The following is a 22,656-nucleotide window of genomic DNA, read 5'->3' on the forward strand; positions in this document are numbered from 1 at the left end:
TTATCGATATTCGCCGCGGTAAATAAGAATGATGCGTCACTGGCGGGATTAGGATCGGAAACCGATTGACCTAATTTATCCATGAACACTCACGACAGATGGTGGCAGACGGCGAGTTTTCATTTCATGCGAATAGAGGGGATTTCGTTTCTTTTCTGTAGCAGTTACAGGGTAAAAGGGGAGATTCGATGTTCTTTCGAACGTACTCTGCGTCGGGACGAACTCTCGACACGTGTGTGGAACAATCGACGCCATGTTTTCTTCGGAACAAGATCTGTTATTCAGGTGGAGATAGAAAATGGGTTTGTTTGTTACAATTACGGAACAAACTAATGTATCTATTTCTTGAAATTAAATAAAACGTTGCATTATGTAATATTTTATGATGTATAACATTTTATCGATAATCGTTTTTATATAATAGTTGTTCAAACTTTCTTGAGTAAGTTTTTCTTACTTTATTCTATTTTATGTTATTTTCTTTCGTTGAAAGTAGAAATTAATTCTACGAACTCGATAAATTTTTATTCACGTAATGGCAGCAGTACGCATATATTATTGATTTTTCTTACGAACAAGTTTTATTTGTGCTGTAAACGAGCAAGAAAAAGATTGAATTAAATGATCACTAATTTTTTACAAAAAATTTAATTTCATTTTATTTTACAGAAATCGCTCGATGTAAATTATAATCATATTTATTCCCAGAGATTTCTGTCTTTAATAATTAATAAATTAATTAACACTAAATCAACAATATTAATAACAGAATTTCATAATATACTGGAAGTAAAAATAAAGAACACGTTCAGAATGAAAAGCGACAAAACATATAGAATAAAAGGGTTGCATAATTGAACAGCAGAAACTCCCGGGATCCCATTTTCACCGCAAGTGCCCTGGCAACATGCAATTTCACTCTTTTTTTACGAAAGAAAGTGCACACATTTTTTGCGTGAAAACCGTACAAAAACCTTTCATTCGAACCAAATTGTAGGGATTTCCTTCGAAACGCTACAATTCGCTGCGCACGAGTCTTTTTTCATGTAACAATTGGGAGTTCCGTTCAAAATCATGAACGATTCTTTCGACATCGCGGACTATGATTGACGTGCAAAATATTGACTGGCATGCAAACTGAAATTCCAGTTCGCGTCGATGAAGTGCACTCGATGAAAATTTCTTTTTACATACAACCAGAAACACCTCTCGATTATTGTCTGGCTTTGTCTACACAATTATTGTCCAGGCGTCATCCCCACCACTAGGGGGCTAGGGGTGGAACCTATTAAACGCATACTCTGCTGCTCTTCTGCTTTTGTTGCTGAGGCTCGGACTTCGGAAAAAAAACGAATTTATGCGGGTCTGGAGCATTTCTCCTTATAAGATTATTGTCCTGACGCGGACCCGAGTTCGGGACGATAATCGAGAGGAGTCTGTATTTCTATGGTAGAATCTTAAAAACAGATAAGTAGATTTCAAATTACACGCGTACGGAAAAATATTCCACACGAGGATTGACCCATCGATCTTCGTGATTCGCGGAACACGTTGTTACGACATTGATTCTTTTCCGACCCGAGTAAGTGGATTCGCGGCAATCGCCACGGCCAAGATCTTCATCAAGGCAAACGTCAATGATACGATAAGCTGTCGACGTTATGTAAGAGAAAATCGCGTTATCGGTCGTTTCAGCAAGCCGTATGTACGTACAGTGTGATGTGAAAGTATTGAGCTAGGTTCACGGTTCCTGTGCTTTTTATCGTTTTACAAAACAACCGAAGCAATCGTATTTGTTTGCGTCCGATATTTGAGAGTTTTATGCATGTAACGATGTACAAATAAATGTCTGAAAAATATTTTGTATTATTCGGAATAAATTACGGATTTGAACAAGATTTTCTTCAAGGACTCAATCTTTCCACTCAGAACCGAATATGGATTATTTTTCGTATTGTTTCATTATTAATTGCTTGCGATGATAGTTGTAAATATTAACATAATATATGGGGTATATCACTGTCTTCTGCAATAATTCGATACACACTTGAACACACAAGATTGATGAAGAATTAGTAGTTCTGCGGTATCGGTTACTGCAAGTAGAAGTAGTCAGTAATAGACAGACACAATAGCCAGCCAGATTCGCTTTCTTGATCAAGGAATCTTTAAATTACAGTTTCTCAAACTTGAAGCCTTATATTGAAAAAATTTCATTCGATATTTTACTTTCGTTTCATTGCATACAATCACGTTTCTTTCGCGTATATTGAATACAATATTGGAGCCATCTGCATAAATTAACGATTTTTCGATTGTATAACTATTTCTCATAATTACATTAGCTAGGATTGAGTTCTTTGTGGATTGCTAGTTAATTAAAAATTATCTAGTATAAAAATCGTGATATTATGATTTCATTTCTACATGAAGACAAAGAACATATTTTTCGTACTGTGGCTTTAATAATTTGATCACCCAATGCAACTGTGTAATCCGTCGAATTGTGTAACAACAAATATTCGATGGACAACGGCACAAAGCTCCGATACATAAAGTATCACGTTGCTGAGGGTCGATTCTATTGAATTAGAAAGCAGAATATTCTGTAGGGACAAAAGCACGTGAATGCCGGAGGAGGCCGAAGCGTTGCCAACACGTGCGAGAAAACGTGTGTTCGTACTACTTCGTACGCTTACACGCGCGGCCGAACCGCTTAGTGACTCATCTTTGGCAAGGTGCAATCGAACGATTGCATCGCTCGTCTTCATTTTCTCTTTTCATCTTGGGTGTGCGACACTTCGTGACCGTGTCTCTCGAAGACTATCCCTTAAGAAACAACAAGAATTTTGTATTCTTATCGTAACTGTACATTTACTTTAAAACAGAGTTTCTCAACTTTTTATCGGATCATGCCCCATTTCAACGCCTCGAAGATCTTGATACCCCTTTAGCACAATAGTAAACAAAGTTTCGAAAAAGTTTAACATCAATAGCTGCTTCAAATAAAAAAGGCACATAGGTAAAACTGTTGTTGATGAGGTGACGAATGTTAATTGTTTGCCCCTCGGTACGTCTCACGTTAGGAAACACTGCTCTAAAAGTTAAATATTAATACCAACATTTCTTCTTATTTGTTAAATCCATTACGAAATCAACACAGTCTGACTCGATGTTACAAGGTCTGGGGTTACGGAGCGATTTAATCCATCATGGCGGCCGCAGATCCTGAACGACCGCAACTTACTCAGCCTTTCATCTGTACTTTCAACCATTCAAGAGGGCCCAGATATCGAATAATTCCGCTCGGTTTCCACGATGTACCATTAACGGCGACCGTATAATAAGCTGGCCAACCATAAATTCTCCCGTGCTTCAATACAATATCGGTCGAAGGAAGGCTCGCCATAGGACAAGGGTATTCGACTCTATCTGGCGTTCTGCCATTCTCGTTGCATCCTCGACCGCAGAACGCCGACAGGAATTCAAACAATAGCTCACTAAGCCGCGACCATGATTTTCCTGTGCACCGCGTCATTATCGCTGAGTTTACGCAACCTTGTTCTCCGATTCCATCGACGTTCCATTTCATCGCCGATTTCGCGATCCCTTTCGTACACCCCTTATGTATCAATTTTGTTAGTTTCGATCTCAATAATTTCATAAATTTCGTGTGTATCGTACAATCGGTATTTAGCAATGTTCTCGTAATTTGTTTGTAATTCTCTTTTATAGTATAATTTAAGAGAGTCTGAAATTAACTTAAGAAAAAGTGTAAATACTTTTTTAACCCACTGTGGATGAATTCACTTACTGAAGCTAATTTGAATTCAATATAATCCAATGAATGTCAGTTTACTAGCTAGTGGAATAATTGTATAGGAGGGGTAATGGCATTTTATGCAATATGACGTGCATCCTATTGAAGAAAGAGCAAAAACTTCACAAATTATACTCTCACTGTTGGAAAAATAGGTTAAAAGAATTCAGGGGTTTGTAACAAAAATGAAGCTTGTAAAATTTTGCTTTTTTTTCGGAGAATAAGAAATATTCTAGCACTTTGAAGATTTTAATAAGTCATTTTTAATAGTATAGGCTCCACCATGTTTTAAATTTCACTTCTGATTACTAGAATCTGCTGTTACGAAAAAAACAGAAGCATTTGACAAGAGTCGTTTTCAAAGGGTCAAAAAACTATGAATACGTACTGATAATAAATATTATACATATTACAGTAGACAACTTCCTCGTTTTCAATACAAAGTCTGAAAATGATAAATAATACGGTCGAATTCATACGTTTTGAAGTTTTTATTTCCCTATGAAATTTATTTCTTATTGGACTTTTTTTTATATGTACATATCTTCTAAATTAAACTGGAGTTGTAGCGAGTTCGCGAGGTCGTTGTTTATCGTTATGGATCACGCACCACGTGTCAACAAACGTTACAACGTTTATGAACAGTCGTTTCAGGGGTCATTGTGGGTCTGCACCCCTGTTGCACTGCCGTCCTTTTATGGAAGAACTCGGTGAATCGTGTGCATCCAGCGAAATGACATTTTCATTTTATTTTTGCGTGCGAATAATATCGATAAAAGTGTATTCTAGTAAATTCTGTTGTAAACATGTTTGTATATTACACAGTTTCCGATTGTTGAAGTCAATTAAAAAAAAAAAAAGAGATGCTATAATGGTAATATTTGTATAAAAATAAACGATGAAGCTAAAGTGAATGAAAAAGTGTTTGCACACTTTGGTGTCTTTATTATATTTACAAGAATTAAAAATATGTAAAATGTGAGAAAGCATAATTTTGAAAGTTTATTAAAATTGAAAAATGTTATTGTTGCTGCTATTATGTTTCCCAACATTTTTCAATTAATTGCTATATGGTAGAATATTGAACTTAATTCAGTATTCACGAGACAGGTTCTACTAGGATTTAATTAACTTTCTTACTAGTTTCTCGCCTGTTAACGTTGTGTACCCCGGGCGATCAAAACAACCCTGTTTGAGTCGTCAGAGTGGCACAACGCTCCTGAATTTAATTTTCAGCGGTGACGCTCTCTCTGTTTTTGTTATTCTATTCTCAACTTCTCCAAAACATCCGCCTACAGTTTGCATAGATAATTTTCGTGAATCGATTTACTTTTTCTTTTTTTTAATAACAGAATAAAAATTTAATTTCAATTTTACATTATACAATCAAACACTGATTACTACATACTAATAAAAAAATTAAACAAATTGAATAAATGTGAAATATTATTAAAACAACGCAATCAGTACTATATGCCAAGACATATACGCACATACTTCTGGTCGAAAATAATACTGAAGAGCAAACCGTGACTCGATAATTGGTGTCAAATAAAAAATTTAAAACATTATCTTAACACTCACCATATTTAAACGGAACTGCACACTACCGCATGAAACATGTGCACTGCACTTAAAACAATTGGCTTTCGTGCTTCATGTCACGTGCTTGCATCACAATCGAACCACAGAATCAAGACATTGGTCGCGTACGCGAGTCTCTGGGCAACTGACTATGACTACGGCTCCCGAGGCGTGCTAATAACAACCCAACGGTTGCGCGTACTCGCGTGCGCGTTGCTCTTACAAAGGAGATTCTTCCGTAAGGGTCAGACGCGGCTCGTTCCGTCTGAAACCGAATCGAGTAATTAATTACATATTTTTAAATATTTCACGCATTCCAATTTTCAATATTTATAGCTTCTAGAGGTCTGTGTAATACAATAAATGACAAAACGTTCAATCAGACGTAACGACGTTTCTATTTTATTCTTAACCCAATAATATCTTATACCTAAGGGAAAAAAGAAATTCCTACTTTTGTTCTCGTCTTCATGAACTACTTTATTAAGTGTCATTTTTCATAAGAATCCATAGTTTGCTAATGATCGACACTATAATGATCATTTCATACTGAATAAATCGTGCAACGCTTCGATCGCATGCTTTTACATCCTTCCTTAGAATAATTAATCGGTCAAATGTGGATAGTAATTGTTTAGCCTATCCAGGTTATAACGTGTAAGCTTGTTTACGATAAAATTTCAATTTTCGCAACACGACCAAATTACTAATACATATTCGCGGCCTGAAAGGGTTAATGTTTCATTTATCAGACATCCTCTTGCCTATATGGTACAACTTCATCTATTGCAACGAACGAGTTCGAAAGAACGTTCTGGAATGGAAACCTTGAGACGATCCATGATATGTCTAGAAGGCCTTTTAAAAAAAGAAACCATGCCCATCGCCAGAATTAGGTCATCCGACTAAATGGTTCCATCTGTTTTATTGCGACGAGCCGGTACGGACTGTTTTTGGCAATTATAGCGGCGCCTGTGTTTTCATGTAATCTTTCTCACTGCGTGCAAATACGCGTTAACTACATCATAATTCTCTCACACCCCTGTCGAACCTCGATGATTGAACCATTGAAAGTAATTACCATCAATTTATGAAGCCTTTTTTTTAAATGTAATGTTTGTATTTTCAGGTAGGATACTTTAAATCAAAGAAAAAAAACACAAAATAAAGTAATAAAAGAATGGGTTTAAAGGATATTTTCAAAAATCGAGATTCAAGACAAACTTGGGCTTGGAATCTTTTATTCCCAACGTTCGACGGTTAAAACTACAAGGCACTGAAAAATGCGGAAGAAACATTTTTCCAATTTTTTTTTGTTCATCGTTACACCGATTGGTTACCGATCCATTAATTCGCGAGAATAAACAATTGCCAGTGACCGCGCGACGCCCGTCATTTTTTTTTTTCCCTTTTGACGTTTCACGCCACCAGGTAAATCATCGTGTGCTTATCCCGGAAATCCACAGGTAAAACGGAACCGGACGGTCCAACCGCATCGCTAATCGATTATGCCGTACGATGATCTAACACGCGAACCCTCTCGGCCGTAAGTCCCACGCAAAATACGAGACTAGAAACATTTCGTCGTTCTTTGTCGCGTCGTCCTCCCGTCGTCTGGCTCGGGAGGCCACCAAAAGCGTCGTGAAGTCGTCGACTGTCTCGAAACGAATCGACGGTCGTGCGATCTCGCTGTCGTGACCGGTGGGACCATGAAAACGGAACTCGACCGTTTCTCCACTAACAGCACCGGAAATTCGTCCACGTGTCGCAGACATCGAAACCCCGTTCCTCACCGTGACGCCGTGTTGATCATCGACGATAATGAGCCAGTCGACAGCGTCGCAGTCAGGTTTGATATGGGATTGTCATATTTAACCGTATTCCGGGACTTTGTTCGGATGACAATGATGGAAATATTTCATTCAATGTTCGTATATTTTCGTCTTTCACACGTTCACTGTCACGGTTTTCTACTACTATTAGGACAATATCATAATAAAATTCATTGTGTCTCTTCTTTGCTGTTAACGATATCTAATAGTACTTACTATAATAAGGTGAATTGATAACATTCACTAGGATTAATAAGATTTTGTATATTATTTCGAATTTGTTCGTTAAGTCTAGTATACGTAACATCATCTACACAAGTGGCAAGTATAGATATATTGTTGATACTGTGTGCGAATGTGAAAAATATTTTAATTAGATTATTGAAATTATTCTCGCGTGAATCAGTTATACTTTAGTGTGAGGAATTAAGGAACTAAGGATCGTCGAATGATATACATGTTTTGAAAATTTAGATAACGCGGAACCTGTGATCCCCGCGGAGAAAGTGACAATGTCGTCTACAGTAATTAAAGGCGCCGCAACGGTTCAGAGGAACAAAACTCCGACGAATCCAACTAATCGATATGGATTTCACGTTTGTATTAATAAAATATTACTACCGACCTATTTGAAACCCAATGAAATATCCGCGATCTTAATATTAATAAATAAATTATACACAAAAAAATGGAATTTCAGAGAGAACCTGCGAGTAATACAGTAGACGAGGCCTCGAGTGGTAGTAAATCACAGAATAATTCTGTTCGTCGTTCGCCCACGAAACCGTCAATTAGCCCCACTGGATTCAAGAGGCCATCTTCTTCCATGGCCGCCGGTTCTGCGATGAAACTCGAAAACCAATACATGCTGAAGAAGAAGCGGTTCCAGCAGTTACGGAAAGATTTACTCGATAAACAAGTAATGACACACAGACCTTCTAGCTATGGAAACACAACTAAACGCTAATAAATAAAGTCTTATTCGAAATTCGATTTCGGCCTGTGTTCAATATTTTTTGGTCGACAATGTGTAAGTGTCGAAATACTTACGAATGGTAGTGTATGTGCAGAAAGTCGCTCAGGATATCTACAACGAGATGTCGCAGCTTCGGGAGAAGGTGATCGCCTGCGGGGCGAAGGATCCAGGCAAATTGGATGAGCTGAGGATCGAAGTGGGGGTTACCAAACATGTTACTACTCCGTTGGAACCGGTCACGCAGACGGAACCGGTGATCAAGTTCGAAGAGAAGCTTGTCATCGGTAGGAAGTTCCTCGAGAACTTGGAGAAGCAGCTGCAGGAGATGCCGCAAAAATCGCAGAACTTTTGTCGGGAGATAGCGAGGAAGCAGACGGAGTTTGTAGCGTTCGTGAATTCGCGGTTGAAGACCAACACCGAGGAATGCGACGGAGATAACGCGAACGCTGAGATGACCACACAGTTGGAGGCGCACGAGAAAGAGAACGAGATCCTGCAGACCTGTTTAGAGGAGATGCAATCGGCAGAAGTGAAGACGATCGCGGAAATAATGAAGACTGCTCAGGGTATAACTGAATCGACGAGATTTTCTATTCTTCTTACGTTTCACGGATCTTCTTTAATTTTGAAATCGTTGCGTCTTGTCACTTTAGATATGATAGAAGAGTTCGAGAACGATCGGGTGAAGTTATTAGAGTCGAAAAACGTGGAAGGTCAAAAAGAGCTGCAGAGCCAGCTGGAAGCCGTCAAGGAGGAGTTGAAATTGGAACGGGAGAGGAGCCACCAGAGCAAGGAACGTATGCGACAGGCGGACTCGCAGCTGCAGAAGGCGCGAGTGAAAATACGCGAGCTGGAGGCGCACGTGGAGAACGGCGATGGAAAGATTCAATTGCTGCAGGGGAATCTGAAAAGCTTAGAGACTCAGATGAAGCAGAAGGATATGGCCATGGAGTTGAAATTAAAGGACATGCAGAAAACGATGAAGAGCAGCGAGAATCTGGTCAATAAGGTCGAAAAGCAGAGGGACAGCTTCGAGACACGGTTGTTTCTTCTGTAGCCGTGAAGTGCAGTTTGACTCGTTGAATACTCGCTGACAACAGAAATACTCTATATAATAAAAATTGCTTCTGCGTTATAACGCTAGGAGAAAATCGGAAAATTTTGCGAGTATTCAACGAGACACTATTGTAATCGTAAATCCATGTTTCTTCCTTTCGCTTTGTACTGACCAAAGTTCGCTTCAGGCTGATGGAAATAAGGGAGAAAATGAGTTTGAAGGAAAATGAGACAATGAGTACAATCAAAGAGCTATCGGAGAAATTGAATGTCATGTCTTGCACAATTAGTGCGGAGAGACAGAAAAGGTAAAAAAGCAAATGTTCTGTTTCAGTATTTTATATGACTTCACTACCATATTATATTTCTTCCGGCAAGGGTACTTCGTTATTTTATCTACGGGAAGGTTCCACTACTGATAAATGTTCCATTTTAAACAGGCAGCAAGCCGAGGAGGCGTTTAACGAGCTAGAGGAACGCTACAAACAACTTGAAGAGAAGAGCAACCAACTATGCGAACTTGCAGAAAAGAACAAGGATTTTACTATAATAGGTATAAAACGTGAGAAGCCTTCCTGGAGGTAATGTGCTTTACCTGGAGCGAATTATTGATTACCAGAGGGAAATCATACGGAGAATGATGTCCGATTGTTCAACGAGCTACAGGAGACAAGGGCGGAATTGGAGGTCCAGAAGCGGATGATAGCGCAGCTACAGACAGAAAAAGAGGAGATCGTGACAGTGATGCACCAAGCGGCCGTTAGTTTGCACTACTTTCGGGACATGTCCTCGAATAAATCCTAGGGACTGCTTGATTAGATCCTTTCGTTCGTTAAATGTTCTAGCCTCATTAATAGTCTGTGATAATTGTTAATCATTTGGTTTTTCGTTTCCGCGACCCAGAGCCACGACGAGGATGAGGATTCAAGAGAGAAATTGGCTGTCGAATTGGTGACGAAAACGACCCAGCTGAAGGAGTTGATTATGCAGAATTCTGAATTGAAGAGATTCGCAAAAAACGCGTAAGTTATAGAATGATCAATTCGTCGTTGATCTACATAGAATCTAGTGTTAATTGTTGAACGACGTTTCTAAGTCCTCGTTCTTTGCGGAACAATCTACAGCCAAGAAAAAAATGGGACCTTAGAAAAGCAACTGAAAGAGATTCAGGCGAGGCTACAATCGCAAACGAAAGAGGGTGGCAAAGCTGGATTGAACGCTTACGCCATCGATCTTCAACAGCAGGTTTCCGATCTTCGCCATAACGTGGCGGAACTGATGCAACAGAACGTAGATTTGGAGAATGCACTGACGCAGAAGCAATTAGAGCTGGAGCAGCGTGACCGTGTGATGCGTGAACAGAGCAAGTTCCTGAAGGTTCGGGACGAGTTGCTTGACATTCTGAAAGGCAAAGTCGAACAACAGAACGGCGAGCTGTCGAATAGCGACGAGAACAACGAATACATTGAACAGGTATTTCAAAGCAGACCTTAATTTTGCTATCAGACATCTAGAAATATCCTTGTAAGCTATTTAACAATAAGTCAAGAAAAATTTAACAAGAACTGCCCGTCTATCTCTTGACGAAATTGTATCCAACTTAATGAGTAGATAGCCGCGAAGACGGAGGCAATTCAGAAGTTGTTCACGACTCTGAAGGAGAAACAGATGCAGATAATGCGTCTGGAGAAGATGGTGAAACTGATGGAGGACCAGCAGGACCGTGCCCAAGCTCAACGCACGCGTTTGGAGAACCGTATCGCACAGCTAGAGCTGGCTCTGCAGAGGAACAAGGAACAACGGTATGTCAGGGAAAGGTCATCCTCTCCTATGAAGTCTGAAACAGTCAATGACCGGAATTATCTTAGCAATTTCGATCAACCTTCGTCGCAACATTCTGCAGCCTCTTGCCATGTCTCTTATCAATATCCATACGGTTCAGTTACTAAAAGGTCAGACGTAGTACTCAGTACCATAGCCTCACAAACTGATAATCAGTCCCGTGATGACTTCGAAGAGGATACTCCGCGACAAACAACCTCCGACGAGGAACAACTTTACATCTGTGAGCGTTGTCGCAACACGGTTACACCACTGAATAAAGACGACGAACAGTGGTCGAACAAAGAGAGTCCCGATAATAATGGTCACGAATCTTTTCGTAATTGGTTCATGAATGAGTCCGGTCTAGAAAAGCCAAAATATTCAATTAACATTCATAACGGTCATGATAATATTTACCACGATCCACCTGCAGTCGTTAGGGGTAGGAGGTACATTTTTACAAGGAGGAACCTCTATGAAGAACCTAATAATGCATATGGTAGTAGCAGGGAGTCGCAGGGTTCTTATCTGAGAAAAGACAATCGACGTCGCAATCCTCTTCGTTATCATGTTCGGCTATTGCCGACAAATAGGATCCACTCTCCTACCGAGGACTTGTAAAACTGTTTTTATCGTCTCTGACTGAGACACCTTCGACACTTGGCGAGTACTGGATGTTACGTTGAAGGGTTTCATATCGGTGTAGGAAATGTTTTAGGCTTCTTTTCTTGTAAAATCTCAACGACCATTGTCTAGGTATACATTAGTATAAAAGTGGTATAAATAGTAAAATACTACACACATGTAAATGTCAAAGTAAATTTGGTGATTTTGGGTTCGAAGTTGTTGTAGTACTGACTTGAGTGTGGTACTTAGTAATAATGAGTATCTCTATTTTTGTAAAAGGTTGTTACAGTCTGTTAGTGACAAAAATTTCTGTTTTAATAGCACTTTCCTATAGAAACGTATGTAATGTACACTTATAAATAAATCTGAATGCTGTTTATATGGTCTGATTTAATAGGCTAGGTACTCCCTGCTACAGAGTTTTCAATGATGTATAATTGATTTGAAAGTTCCTTACAGAGTGCCTAGCCTTTGAAACAGACCTACTCATAATTTCTCCATTGCTGATCGATTTTGTTTTCTGTGTTTTAGGGGTAAAGGCTTCAGCATCCTGTAAGGAACTTTTAAAACGTCAACAGCACAAATGGCTATACGAAATTCAATTGAGTGATCCTACCTCAAAGGGATTCTGTGAAATTGACCATGTATTTGGTGGGTGACTTGGTGCAATGATCACTGATCACAGTCATTTGAAACAGAAATCGGTCCCTACATTTACAAAAGAAAAAAACATGTAAATTAATTAGAAATTTAGTTCTTAAATTCATTGGAATCAAAAATCTTTCATATGTATTAATTTATATGTATATTCATTGACATTTATATTTGTATATTATGTTTGTAGGTAAAGTTTATTTTATAATAAACTTTATAAAATTGAATTCTATGTACAATACTGAAGACTGCATTAATTACTATCGTTATCACTGCTGTCAGAGTAAGCTCCTAATAGGGATAGAGCATTGTGAGTATTGCCTGATGAACTATCTATCTTTCCAGATCTGTTGGTCTCTGTGTCACTATTACTTTTTCCTTGAGTAGAAGTACCTGTTTCTTTTTCAGTTCTACTTTGTTCTTTTTCCACTGTACTACTATGTGAAGAATTTGAATTCACTTTAACTCCTAAGTTTGTTTTTCTTTTAACTATTCCTAATAAGTTTTTTTTGTTTGACGATGATCCTGCACTTTCAGACCAAAATGATGCATCAGATGTTTTTATAGACACAGGTGTACTTACACTTTCTTTATTTGTCCTTGTAATGCTACTACTCTCTTCTTTATTTTTACTTGTTTTCATTGTCTTCTTTGGAGGTTCAACACTTTTATTTTCATCTAATTCAACAATTTCTTCTTCTACGATAACTCCATCTGTTTGTTTCTTGCCAAACACTGATCTGATATATTCTTCATCATATTCCTCTTGTTCTTTCTCTGTTCTTAGTTTGGCTGCTTCTGTATCAAACTGTTCCAACATTTGATCATAATCAATAGTTTGCTGTCTACGATTCAAGTCTTTCAATTCCTCCAAAGACTCCAACAATTCTAATTCTTGTTTTGATTGTAATGTTCTTTTTTCTAACAGTTTCATAGGATTGGTGGCTTCCTCCTCCTTTTCTTCATCTTCTTCCCTCTGCGCTTGCTCTTCTGCCAATTTTAGGGCCATAAAATTCCTCGTAGCACCTGCTTCGATCTCATAATCTGTATTCTTGGGATCTGTCTTAAAACTTATCTCTTGAAGACATCTTGTGCACTTTATGTAAAACCTATAAATTCGTATTCCTAAATAGTCATCACCTTCAACATCTTCTTTGCGGGCATTAAATTTCTTTCCTTTGTAAATGTACTCTCCACAAGTTTTGCATCTCATGTTGAAAGGAGCCATCAAACGTACAGTATACTGCCTATTTCGGGCCAATTTCATACGAGGAATTTTAGACGGATCAAAGTCCGGTGGATAATATTTCTGTATAAGAAGAATCATACATATTTTAAGTATGTATTTGCGTACATGCCACATATTCCAAGCCTAACTTATTTACGCCTGCATGACACTAATAATTTAGGAGTAAGAGATGAGTAGATATACGTGATTGTATATGTACTGTGCATTTTTTAACCAAGTTAGGCTGGGAATTTATGACACTACCTATGTGCATATGAAACATGACCTTAATACTTTGTCTTTATGTTTTAATTAATGTCTTTAGTAACGTAAAATGTTACTTACGTTTAGAACTTTTCGCTCCGACATTTTGCTGGATTAACTGGATAAAATTACCAATGTAAATATTTGCTTCAAATCATAAACATAAGACGATGTATCGGTTACTTTAGGTTAAGTATATCTACAAGCACAGATGATGTATAAGATACACTTTCACCTTACGGGACTTCGTGTCCTAAACTTCTATTCTACAATATAAGTCTAAGTTTTCTTTATTGTTTCACTGAAGAAATGGTGTTATCCATTATTTAATTGATAATATCTGTCAGCTGATTCTATTCTAATTCATATACTTTGGCGCCACTGTCAAATTAGCGGGAAATGTGTACCAGTGTGTATCACAGACGATGTTCGCAGCGTTCGCGAAAACATTGCAGATTAGAAAATTTCGAGAAAACTGCACCAAAAATACCATGAGGTATTGTACATAAATTATTTTCATTTAAACCGAATTGGAATAACAAATTTTAGAGGTACGTACGTAGTTGAATGTCTTTATTAATCGTAGAGTCAAGTGGAATGCATGTTTTCAAAAATTGGTTAACTCGAAACACAAAACACCTTAAACTGATTATAACCAAAGGACTGCTACAACATTGTCTGAAACCGTCCTCCTTGTACCTCTGTTTTTCCGTTTTATGAGGGTAACTAATTTCGGGTATATACATAATAAAAATATCATACGGACGTATAATACAGTGGTAAATATCTTATTTCGTCGAAATAGATATATAGTAGCGGCGGGGGGGGGGGGGGGGGGGGAAAAAACCGCGAAAGAGTCATTCGTCTCGGGGAAGTTGGAGTGATAAGACGCAGATGGAGTTTGCTCGTGTTAAAAGGTATGTACTTGATCCATATTTTTCACCTTAGATCATTTGTACAAACTATTAATACCTTTGTTAGCTTTTTATCGTTACTTTCGTTTCATACATATTCAATTTAGAGTAAATAATGGTAAATTAAATCGACATTATGGGACAAGGTGAATCGATCTTTGAGACTCTGTTCTCCTCTGATACCCACCCATCAGTATTTACGCAGATTTGTTCAATTTGCAATCTTTAGCTACACTCCTCGAGTCAATAATTGCTTATTTGTGACTTAATTATAGTTAATTTAACGTAGTTACTTAGAATTAACGTTTATTTTCTGTTTCAGAATTCCGACTGGAAAGAACGCGCTATCGACGCCATGACGGTTAACTATCTTTTCAAACGTAAATCGGTGGGAAACTAGTGAACTCTGGTAAGTTATTATAACTAATATCTGACACTTCACTCTATGTTTTCAATTTATCGCGCTTTTATTTTGTCGAACCGTAAGCACGATCGCGATTTTGTGATTTATTATGCTAAGGACGAACGAGATTTTTCGAAAGATATTGTGAATTCAAACGCGTAATTGAAGCATTCAATATGGCTTCCATGGCCGTTAGAAATTTAAACGATAATACATCCAAACATTCAAATTGGAAATACTCGCAATTTACTGTAGTCCATTTGCGAAATTGTTTTCATATTAATAATTTTAAGTGTTTATCTTTATAAAGACATTTTATTTGCATTTATATATACTTTAGGAGCTACCAAGCATGAGTAAATAGTGAAGTTGGGTAACTGCGATGAATTTCTGAATATTTACAAAAACTAAGACGTAGTTTAGACAAAAAAATGAACGCGACAGCTCTAACAACTAATGTCATTAATCTAATATACTAGTCATAAATACTCAAATATAATGAATACAATCTAAACATAAACTGAAGAATTATCTTATACGACTTTATTGAATATTTTTTTACTTGTGTGTAGTTAATGCCATATTTTTATGTTTAAGCTCATATTTATCGTTGAATTTGATATTTTTTTTCAGATTTTTCATATCGTGCATTATAGAACAATGAAGAAAATGTATTCGCGTGAGGCTCTATCACCAAAGATTGTGAGTATCTTTATATATTATTAAGTATATTTTTCAATTAAACAGTTTGAATTTTGAGAAGAAATAGTAATGAATTTTCTTTCCTTTTGTTTAGATACTCCCATATTTCATCACTCAAGAAAATGTCATTTTTCTTACTCCTGCTTTTCTTTCAGAGAATTTGGTGGCCGCGCGCAATGCGGCCGAGTAGAGTCAGTGTTCACATTGTAAAAGTTTTTGTATTTATCCGGAGCGAACTGACTTCGAATAGAATCTCACAGGAGATACTAGGTCCTCGCGAAAGTAAAGTCAGTGTTTATTGCGTATTATCAATTACTTTCAGTGTTGGGATAGAGTTTTTCTTGTTTTTTTTTACATTTAAAAATGAGCGTTCGCGGTTATAGTCAGTGCATCACTGAAGAGGATGTTTTTGGGCGAAGCTCTATAAACAGAGATTGTAAGTATCTTTATATGTTGTTACTTACATTATTCAATTGAAGCAGTTAGAATTTTGAGGAGAGATAATAAGGTATTTTGTTCCCTTTTTTCAGATGTATTACATATTTAATTACTGAACACTCTAGGAGATGTCCTCAGGCAAAGCTCACATTCATCACATAATATATCACTGAACACTGAAGCAAATGTCCTCGTGCAAAGCTCCACCATCAAGGAATGTAAGTATCTTTATATTCTATTACTTACATATCTAGAACTTTGAGAAAAGATTGTAACGTATTTTGTTCCTTTTTTCAGATTTGTCAAGGAGCCCTTCTATCATCTGGTGAGTCGCATGCTTTTTGATTTCTCTGGTCCCCAATCATGCCGTAGGACGATTGGTCCGAAACGGCACGGGCGACTGGTTGTGTACATGTTGAATTTAGCGAGTACAGTGAACGTCGGTATGCAATTATACCTACGAGTAGTAACACTGATCTGTTATATTTCCTAGCTAGGCTAGGGTCTTCTTGTGCACCGCGTTTACTACTAGTAATACAATTCATAAATATTTTATAATTTGATGCACTGCTCGTGACCCGGCTTCTTTAAGTATTCAATTTAATATGAGATGTTGATCTCAGAGTTTTTAGGTATTAATAAGATCCATATGGGATGAGCTGCAACGTAACATTCTGTATAGACACGATATTACAGACCATGTACAAGAAGGTTCTAGAATTGTTCGTTGCAACAATCTTTCACAATTTCTGGTATCGGTCGTACATATTCCTTTGCTTTACACAATGTCTGTAATAAAATTTCCATGGAATATGTATTGGTTTAAAGTCTCTCGTTATCAGACGAGAAAATGAAAATAGATAATCGATACAAAGTACATCAAGTATACGTATGTTGCTTAAGCAATTTTCTATTTGCGCAATGAATGCTAGACTTTGCCGGTCGATTTCAGGAAAATGGTACGTATTTATACAGCTTAGAGTGTGCAAATCGAGTATCACGCTCGGGTGTCGGAGGAGTCCCGGGACGTCCTCTCTAGGGTTAGGCTAATTTGCACCCGGGCGTATATTTGAGAACCGTGGAGTGTGGTGTGTTGGCGAGAATGTGTCTTTTGTCATATTTTTTTTAAATATAGGGTTAGGTAGGCAGGTAGCATACTTTCTGGTGTGTGAGTACATGATTAGATTAAGTAGGTAAGGACTGGGGCAGGCTATTACAGTCTGATCGGGTAGGCATTTCCATTCCGTGTGATAGTCTGCTACCGGGGTAGTTTGTAATGTTGATTCGAAGCTGGTTCAGACGGAGAATGCCGTATGCTTCCGGTTTCGACTTCGACTCTTCAAATTCGGCGATACGATCGTCGAAACGAACGACCGGCTTGAGAGTTTCAGGTGGGCGGACTGTCGAAGAAAAGAAGAGGCTATATGCCGAAGAGGCCTGACAAAAATAATGTCATTGAAGAGAGCAACTACTAATGACTCTGCATCTTCGGATGGGGAGTCATTCCGTTACTACTTTGTCACTGTACTCGCTTGTAGTTGTGTAGTATGTAGTAGTAGTAGTTTTTATTTTAGTCGGCATATCGGCCCAACGACCAGCAATATTGGGCAAATCGCGGTTTAAATTAGTGTTGCGGGTGAAACGATCACAGTTTGCATTAGTCTTGGAAATTTTTAATGTTAATCTGCTTAGTTGTTTAAAGAATAGTGTCGCGGATGAAGAGTTCGCGTTTGCTTTGGGATCATTTTTTAAGATAGTGTTGCGAAGATGACTGAGCGCGATTGTTTATAGTTCTTATTTCTCGTGAATCAGTCTTGCGTCTATAAATGAATCGAGATTGATCTGAGATATTATAGATTTCCTTTTTTAAATTGAATTATTTTCAAAAAGTCTTGAACTGGCAACATAACATTGATTGATATAATAGTATAATAGTTTCTTTTGCTGAATTAGAGTTGCGATATGGATTGTTCGTGTTCGTGTTAGTGTTGCGATCTATAAAACGCCCAAAATCATACTGGAACCATCATTGGAACTAAAAAGCAGCCGAGATAGCTGCACTGTTTGAATTAAGATTAGTCAATAGAAAAGATATAATTTTTGTTATAATTTTTGTGGTTTATGTTTCGGAAATCAACATTTGAAGATTTTTCTTCATAGTAGCTGGCAGTGTACGTTTAAAACGTACAGGTATATTACTTTCTATTTTCTTTTAAATTTGCCTATCGTATATGCAGCTTATACTGATAAATAAATTAGTACGCTTGACGATGAACAATATTATTCGACGATAAACAGTAGTATTCCGCAATAATGGGCCCTGAGATCAATTAGCTCGCCATTGTAGAACTCTCGGAATTCATTTAATATGGGCTGAATTAGAATCGGTGTTAAGACCTCCCCGGATGTGTTCTTCTTTCTAACGTGAATTTAATATCGGTAAACATAAAGCCACCAAAGGATGAAAGAGAGCTCAGAGAAGTAGACCGTACTGACTCGCTTCGTGGAATTGAATTCAATTCGGCCTCGAGTACGTTTGTGTAAAGGTTATTCAGCTAAACACAAGGTCATGGGTACATGACTCGGGTCAATCGACCGCGTAAAACAGCCGAACCAGAATCTTTGCGTAAAAAAAATAGTCTCAAAGACACCACGATCCCACGTTCCCTTTTTGCTGGGGCAGGAGAGATTTGGTTATGAATGTATTCCTATGTGTATGTGTTACCGGAACTGTGTGGTTTTGAAATCAGTTACGCATGCACTCTCAGCCATACAGGTTGTTTAAGAAGAATTTCGAAAATTAGCAAGTATATCGTAGATATTGAGTTTGACTGAAAAATGTTTTTCTCACTTTTTATGGAAGTATTACAGTAACCTGTTTGAATGTGTGTTCTTGGTCCTTCATTTTATCGTTCGTTCGATCTTTAATTCTTCAGTCCGGATTTATACTGTATATCAGAACAAGAAATTACAAGCAGGAAATTATTTAACTTACCTGCTATGGTACTATGAAAAATATCATTTTTAATGTAGATATACATTATGGTAAAAAGCATTTAACACCCGTGTTCAGTGTTTGTAAAATGAAATAACTGACTGTTAAGATCTGTGAATTAAGTTTAAAAGAAAAAATGGGCCAGAAAGTGAAGAAAACGGAGCAAAATGGAAAGTAAAAGTGAACTTTCAGGTTTTAAATGGAAACCTGATTTTTAAAAGCCATCGGACTCGGTTTTATGAAGATGTGAGACAAGATTATTTATAGCCAGATTTCTGAAACAATTTAGCGTAAAAGTATCTTCACGTGATAGACAGTATTGAGACAATTATAATGAAATTTTCGTTAACATTACTTTGTTATTAAATTATAGTATAATCATCAATCTTATTAATTAACATTAATAACGAAATTATTTCTCCTATTCTTTATACTTATTCTGCAGAAAAAATTATCGACATAATTGCAATTAATGATTTGCTATGAAAAGCAACAAAAATAGTAACAGAAATAAAAATTTTCTTTCTTTCTATCATACTCGATTTATGCTTGTTCTGTGTTCTAAATGAAGATACTACTTTATAGCAGTATTCTTCCATTGTAGTGAATTAATCGAGACAAAATAGCAGTTACAGCAGGACTCCTTTGTAGTTACTACTCCGCAGTAAACTATGAAACAAAAACGTCATTATCCCTACCAGTACACAGTGGGTACCAGGATCAATAAGGCACAAGGTACGACGTCTTATTACAAATCGTAAACAAAATCTTCACATTTATTTATTTACACTGAAAAAAAGATGAGAGTAAGAATTTCCCAATGGAAATAATACCAAAGTATTAACTAACAAAACACAAAGAAAATATATTTTTATGTACACGCACATCATACAATATTGTTTCTCATCTCACGCATTCTTCCATTCATTGGTTTGTACGTCAACTTTCGGTCTGATTTTATTTATTCCTAATAGTACTTTCGTAATAATTTTTCAGATATTCCACTTGTAACTGAATAAATTGCGGCTGCAGTTTAGACCATCTTAACAAAGTCTCGAACGCCCTTCTCATTATTTGTTCAGTGGGCACTTCACTTTCACTGTAGAATTCGACCGCACCCTCGACACCATAATCCTCTTCGTCTTCCTCCTCGTTTTCGTCATCCGTATCTGTTTCTTCGTCGTGTGTCATAAAATTCTTCTCCACTTCCTCGCAGCGGGATAAAAATTCATTTACACTCTCCTCGGGTTCTTGATCTCCACAAATCACGCCAATGATGTCGTGAAAATTAGGCTCCAAAGGATCAACCGGCTCCTCCTTTATCGGACATACTTCAGGGATATTGTTGATGATTTTGTTCCACGCGGCTTGAATGTTCGCGACATTGACTTCCATCCACGCCTCGGTGAACAAATCAATACAGTCCTTTAGGTCATAATCGAAGTAGAATTTCCGTACGCCGCCAGGAAAGTTTAACACCCGTTGTAACATTTTAAGCCTGTAGGATCTTTTCGTTTTCTCGGCTACCTCTTGTTCCAGAGGCTGCAGAAGCGAGGCAACACTCGCGGGAAAGAATATAACGTGAATATCATCGTTCTGTCCGAAATCATTAGGTATCCGTAAACTATCCCTCTGATCATCGTCCAATAGTAGAACGATTTTTCCGCTACTGTCGGGAAACTGAAGTATCTTTACAGTCGGTTTAAAATGATTCTCATACCAGTCTAGAAATATCGTATGATCCATACGAGCTTCCTCTTGACATTTGAACAATACGGGCAATCGATCCCTACAGTGCTTCAACGCTTTCGGATTTTCGAGTCTGTAAATAAACAACGATTCAAGCTTGTGACAACCGGACACGTTGACGCAAAGGCTGACGGTTACCCGATCCTTTTTAAATTTCGCGGCATTACTCTTACGCCTCTTGCATTGCTCCAGAAGTTTCGCGGGGAAAGCCTTCCACGCAAGCGTGGTGTCTTTCATGTAGTAAATATTCTTGGGCGTTATTCCCTCCAGTCGTAGTCGATCTGTTAAGGTTTTTAAAAATTGTTCTGGATTTACCTCCGTGAAAACGTCGTCATCCACTAGTGGATCCCCCTCCTCTAGCACCACTTCCTCCTTCAGACACACCTCCTCCGTGATGTATACTCCCGAACAGAAATTCGTATTTCCCGCTTCGTCGATGCTTCCAAGACTAACACCATGGCGCTCCTTGAAGTTTGTCAACCAGCCTCTGCTTGCTGTAGGGCCGCCGAGCTCCTTCTGTAACTGCACCGCTTTTTCCCAAAGTATTGAGTCCGTGATCGTCGTGCCAAGCGACTTTTGTTCCAGGTACCAGGAGTACAATCGAACGTCCACATCTTCGTTGATTAACTTCCGTGTATTTTCACGCATCCACATTATATCCTTATGTTCGGCCGGCTGGCATAACGTGACTGTATTTCGTCGAATGCGACGCGCGGTGGTGGGGTGAATGTCAAACTCGCCAGCTATTCTGCCGATTGGCGTCCCGGTTTGCAGTCTTTTTACCACGTCGAACCGTTCTTGTGCCGAAAGCTAGGATTCTTTGTCGATTTTAATGCCACTCGCCATTTTCACGAGAAATTTTTAATAACGCTTTTGGGCGAAATAACGCTTCGTGCAGACATGATGAGGAGGAGAATCTCTTGATTTCCTTTTAGTTAGGGCTGCCATCTGTAAAATTACTATGTAATCTGGGACCAGAGGGCATTAAAATTCCGGACTTTTTCGCCTGAAATCACTGGACACTTTGAACTATTTCTTAGATTTGGTACGATATCCCAAGACAAAAATTTCTGTAAGTTAGCGAACAAGCAGCATACGAATAAGTAAATCCGAAAAATCCCTGCGGACGTCTCTGGACGCTCTAAAAATTAGGACAAATCCAGAGAAACCCGGACGGATGGCAGCCCTACTTTTAGTGCACCATCTAGCAGCAGTCGACGGTACGATGACTATCCGTGCACCTATGCTGCACATAGTGCGTCTAAAGATGGCGCCATTTCCACCGTCGCGTAGGTTCATAATACGTGTCTTGTCTACACTCATATCTCGCTTCTTCTAGTTCTCTGTCGATTGATTTTTCCCTCTCTCTTTGAGTATCAATAAGGTAAAACGCATGTTTAGAAATAATGTGTGCAAAGTTTATGGTGGGGATAATGTGGTCGATTACTGGAACGTGAGTGTTACCAAACTTGAAAAGTAAAATAATTCTTGAAAAAGTATTAACAATTTTTGTAAACAACGGTTGCCATGATACTTCCTATTTCAAAATAGCCTCAATCAGTTTCGTGTTCTAAGATACTTCTAGCTTAT

At 38.0% G+C, this 22,656-nt stretch overlaps 3 protein-coding genes across 3 annotated transcripts; 1 reads left to right on the forward strand and 2 right to left on the reverse strand.

Moving 5' to 3' along the window:
* Positions 1-7,748: 7,748 nt before the first annotated feature.
* Positions 7,749-12,275, forward strand: LOC107185947 (golgin subfamily A member 3-like). Its single transcript, XM_015573724.1, has 11 exons — positions 7,749-7,832; positions 7,937-8,155; positions 8,307-8,778; positions 8,866-9,253; positions 9,457-9,576; positions 9,709-9,821; positions 9,888-10,027; positions 10,172-10,290; positions 10,393-10,741; positions 10,880-11,070; positions 12,251-12,275. Exons 1-11 carry the CDS (start codon positions 7,749-7,751, stop codon positions 12,273-12,275), a joined length of 2,220 nt encoding a protein of 739 aa, XP_015429210.1.
* A 286-nt stretch (positions 12,276-12,561) lies between these two features.
* Positions 12,562-14,161, reverse strand: LOC107186000 (coiled-coil domain-containing protein 94). Its single transcript, XM_015573788.1, has 2 exons — positions 13,947-14,161; positions 12,562-13,682 (listed from the first exon to the last, which is right to left on the reverse strand). Exons 1-2 carry the CDS (start codon positions 13,968-13,970, stop codon positions 12,627-12,629), a joined length of 1,080 nt encoding a protein of 359 aa, XP_015429274.1. The 5' UTR covers positions 13,971-14,161; the 3' UTR covers positions 12,562-12,626.
* Positions 14,162-20,274: 6,113 nt separating this feature from the next.
* Positions 20,275-21,720, reverse strand: LOC107185948 (jerky protein homolog-like). The gene has a single exon (XM_015573725.1). The coding sequence runs from the start codon at positions 21,718-21,720 to the stop codon at positions 20,275-20,277; it is 1,446 nt and encodes a 481-aa protein (XP_015429211.1).
* Between the last annotated feature and the right edge of the window lie 936 nt (positions 21,721-22,656).

The sequence above is a fragment of the Dufourea novaeangliae genome, unplaced genomic scaffold, assembly GCF_001272555.1.
Source record: "Dufourea novaeangliae isolate 0120121106 unplaced genomic scaffold, ASM127255v1 scaffold54, whole genome shotgun sequence".
NCBI lineage: Eukaryota > Metazoa > Arthropoda > Insecta > Hymenoptera > Halictidae > Dufourea > Dufourea novaeangliae.

Excerpts from the sequence above, each read along its gene's own strand:
- LOC107185947 (XM_015573724.1), top strand. The coding sequence starts at position 7,749 with ATGTCGTCTACAGTAATTAAAGGCGCCGCAACGGTTCAGAGGAACAAA. Across the intron at positions 9,577-9,708 it reads AGTGCGGAGAGACAGAAAAG|GCAGCAAGCCGAGGAGGCGT; the intron begins GTAAAAAAGCAA and ends CATTTTAAACAG. Across the intron at positions 9,822-9,887 it reads CAAGGATTTTACTATAATAG|AGGGAAATCATACGGAGAAT; the intron begins GTATAAAACGTG and ends ATTGATTACCAG.
- LOC107186000 (XM_015573788.1), bottom strand. The coding sequence starts at position 13,970 with ATGTCGGAGCGAAAAGTTCTAAAC. Across the intron at positions 13,683-13,946 it reads CGGAGCGAAAAGTTCTAAAC|AAATATTATCCACCGGACTT; the intron begins GTAAGTAACATT and ends CTTCTTATACAG.
- LOC107185948 (XM_015573725.1), bottom strand. The coding sequence starts at position 21,720 with ATGTGGATGCGTGAAAATACACGGAAGTTAATCAACGAAGATGTGGAC.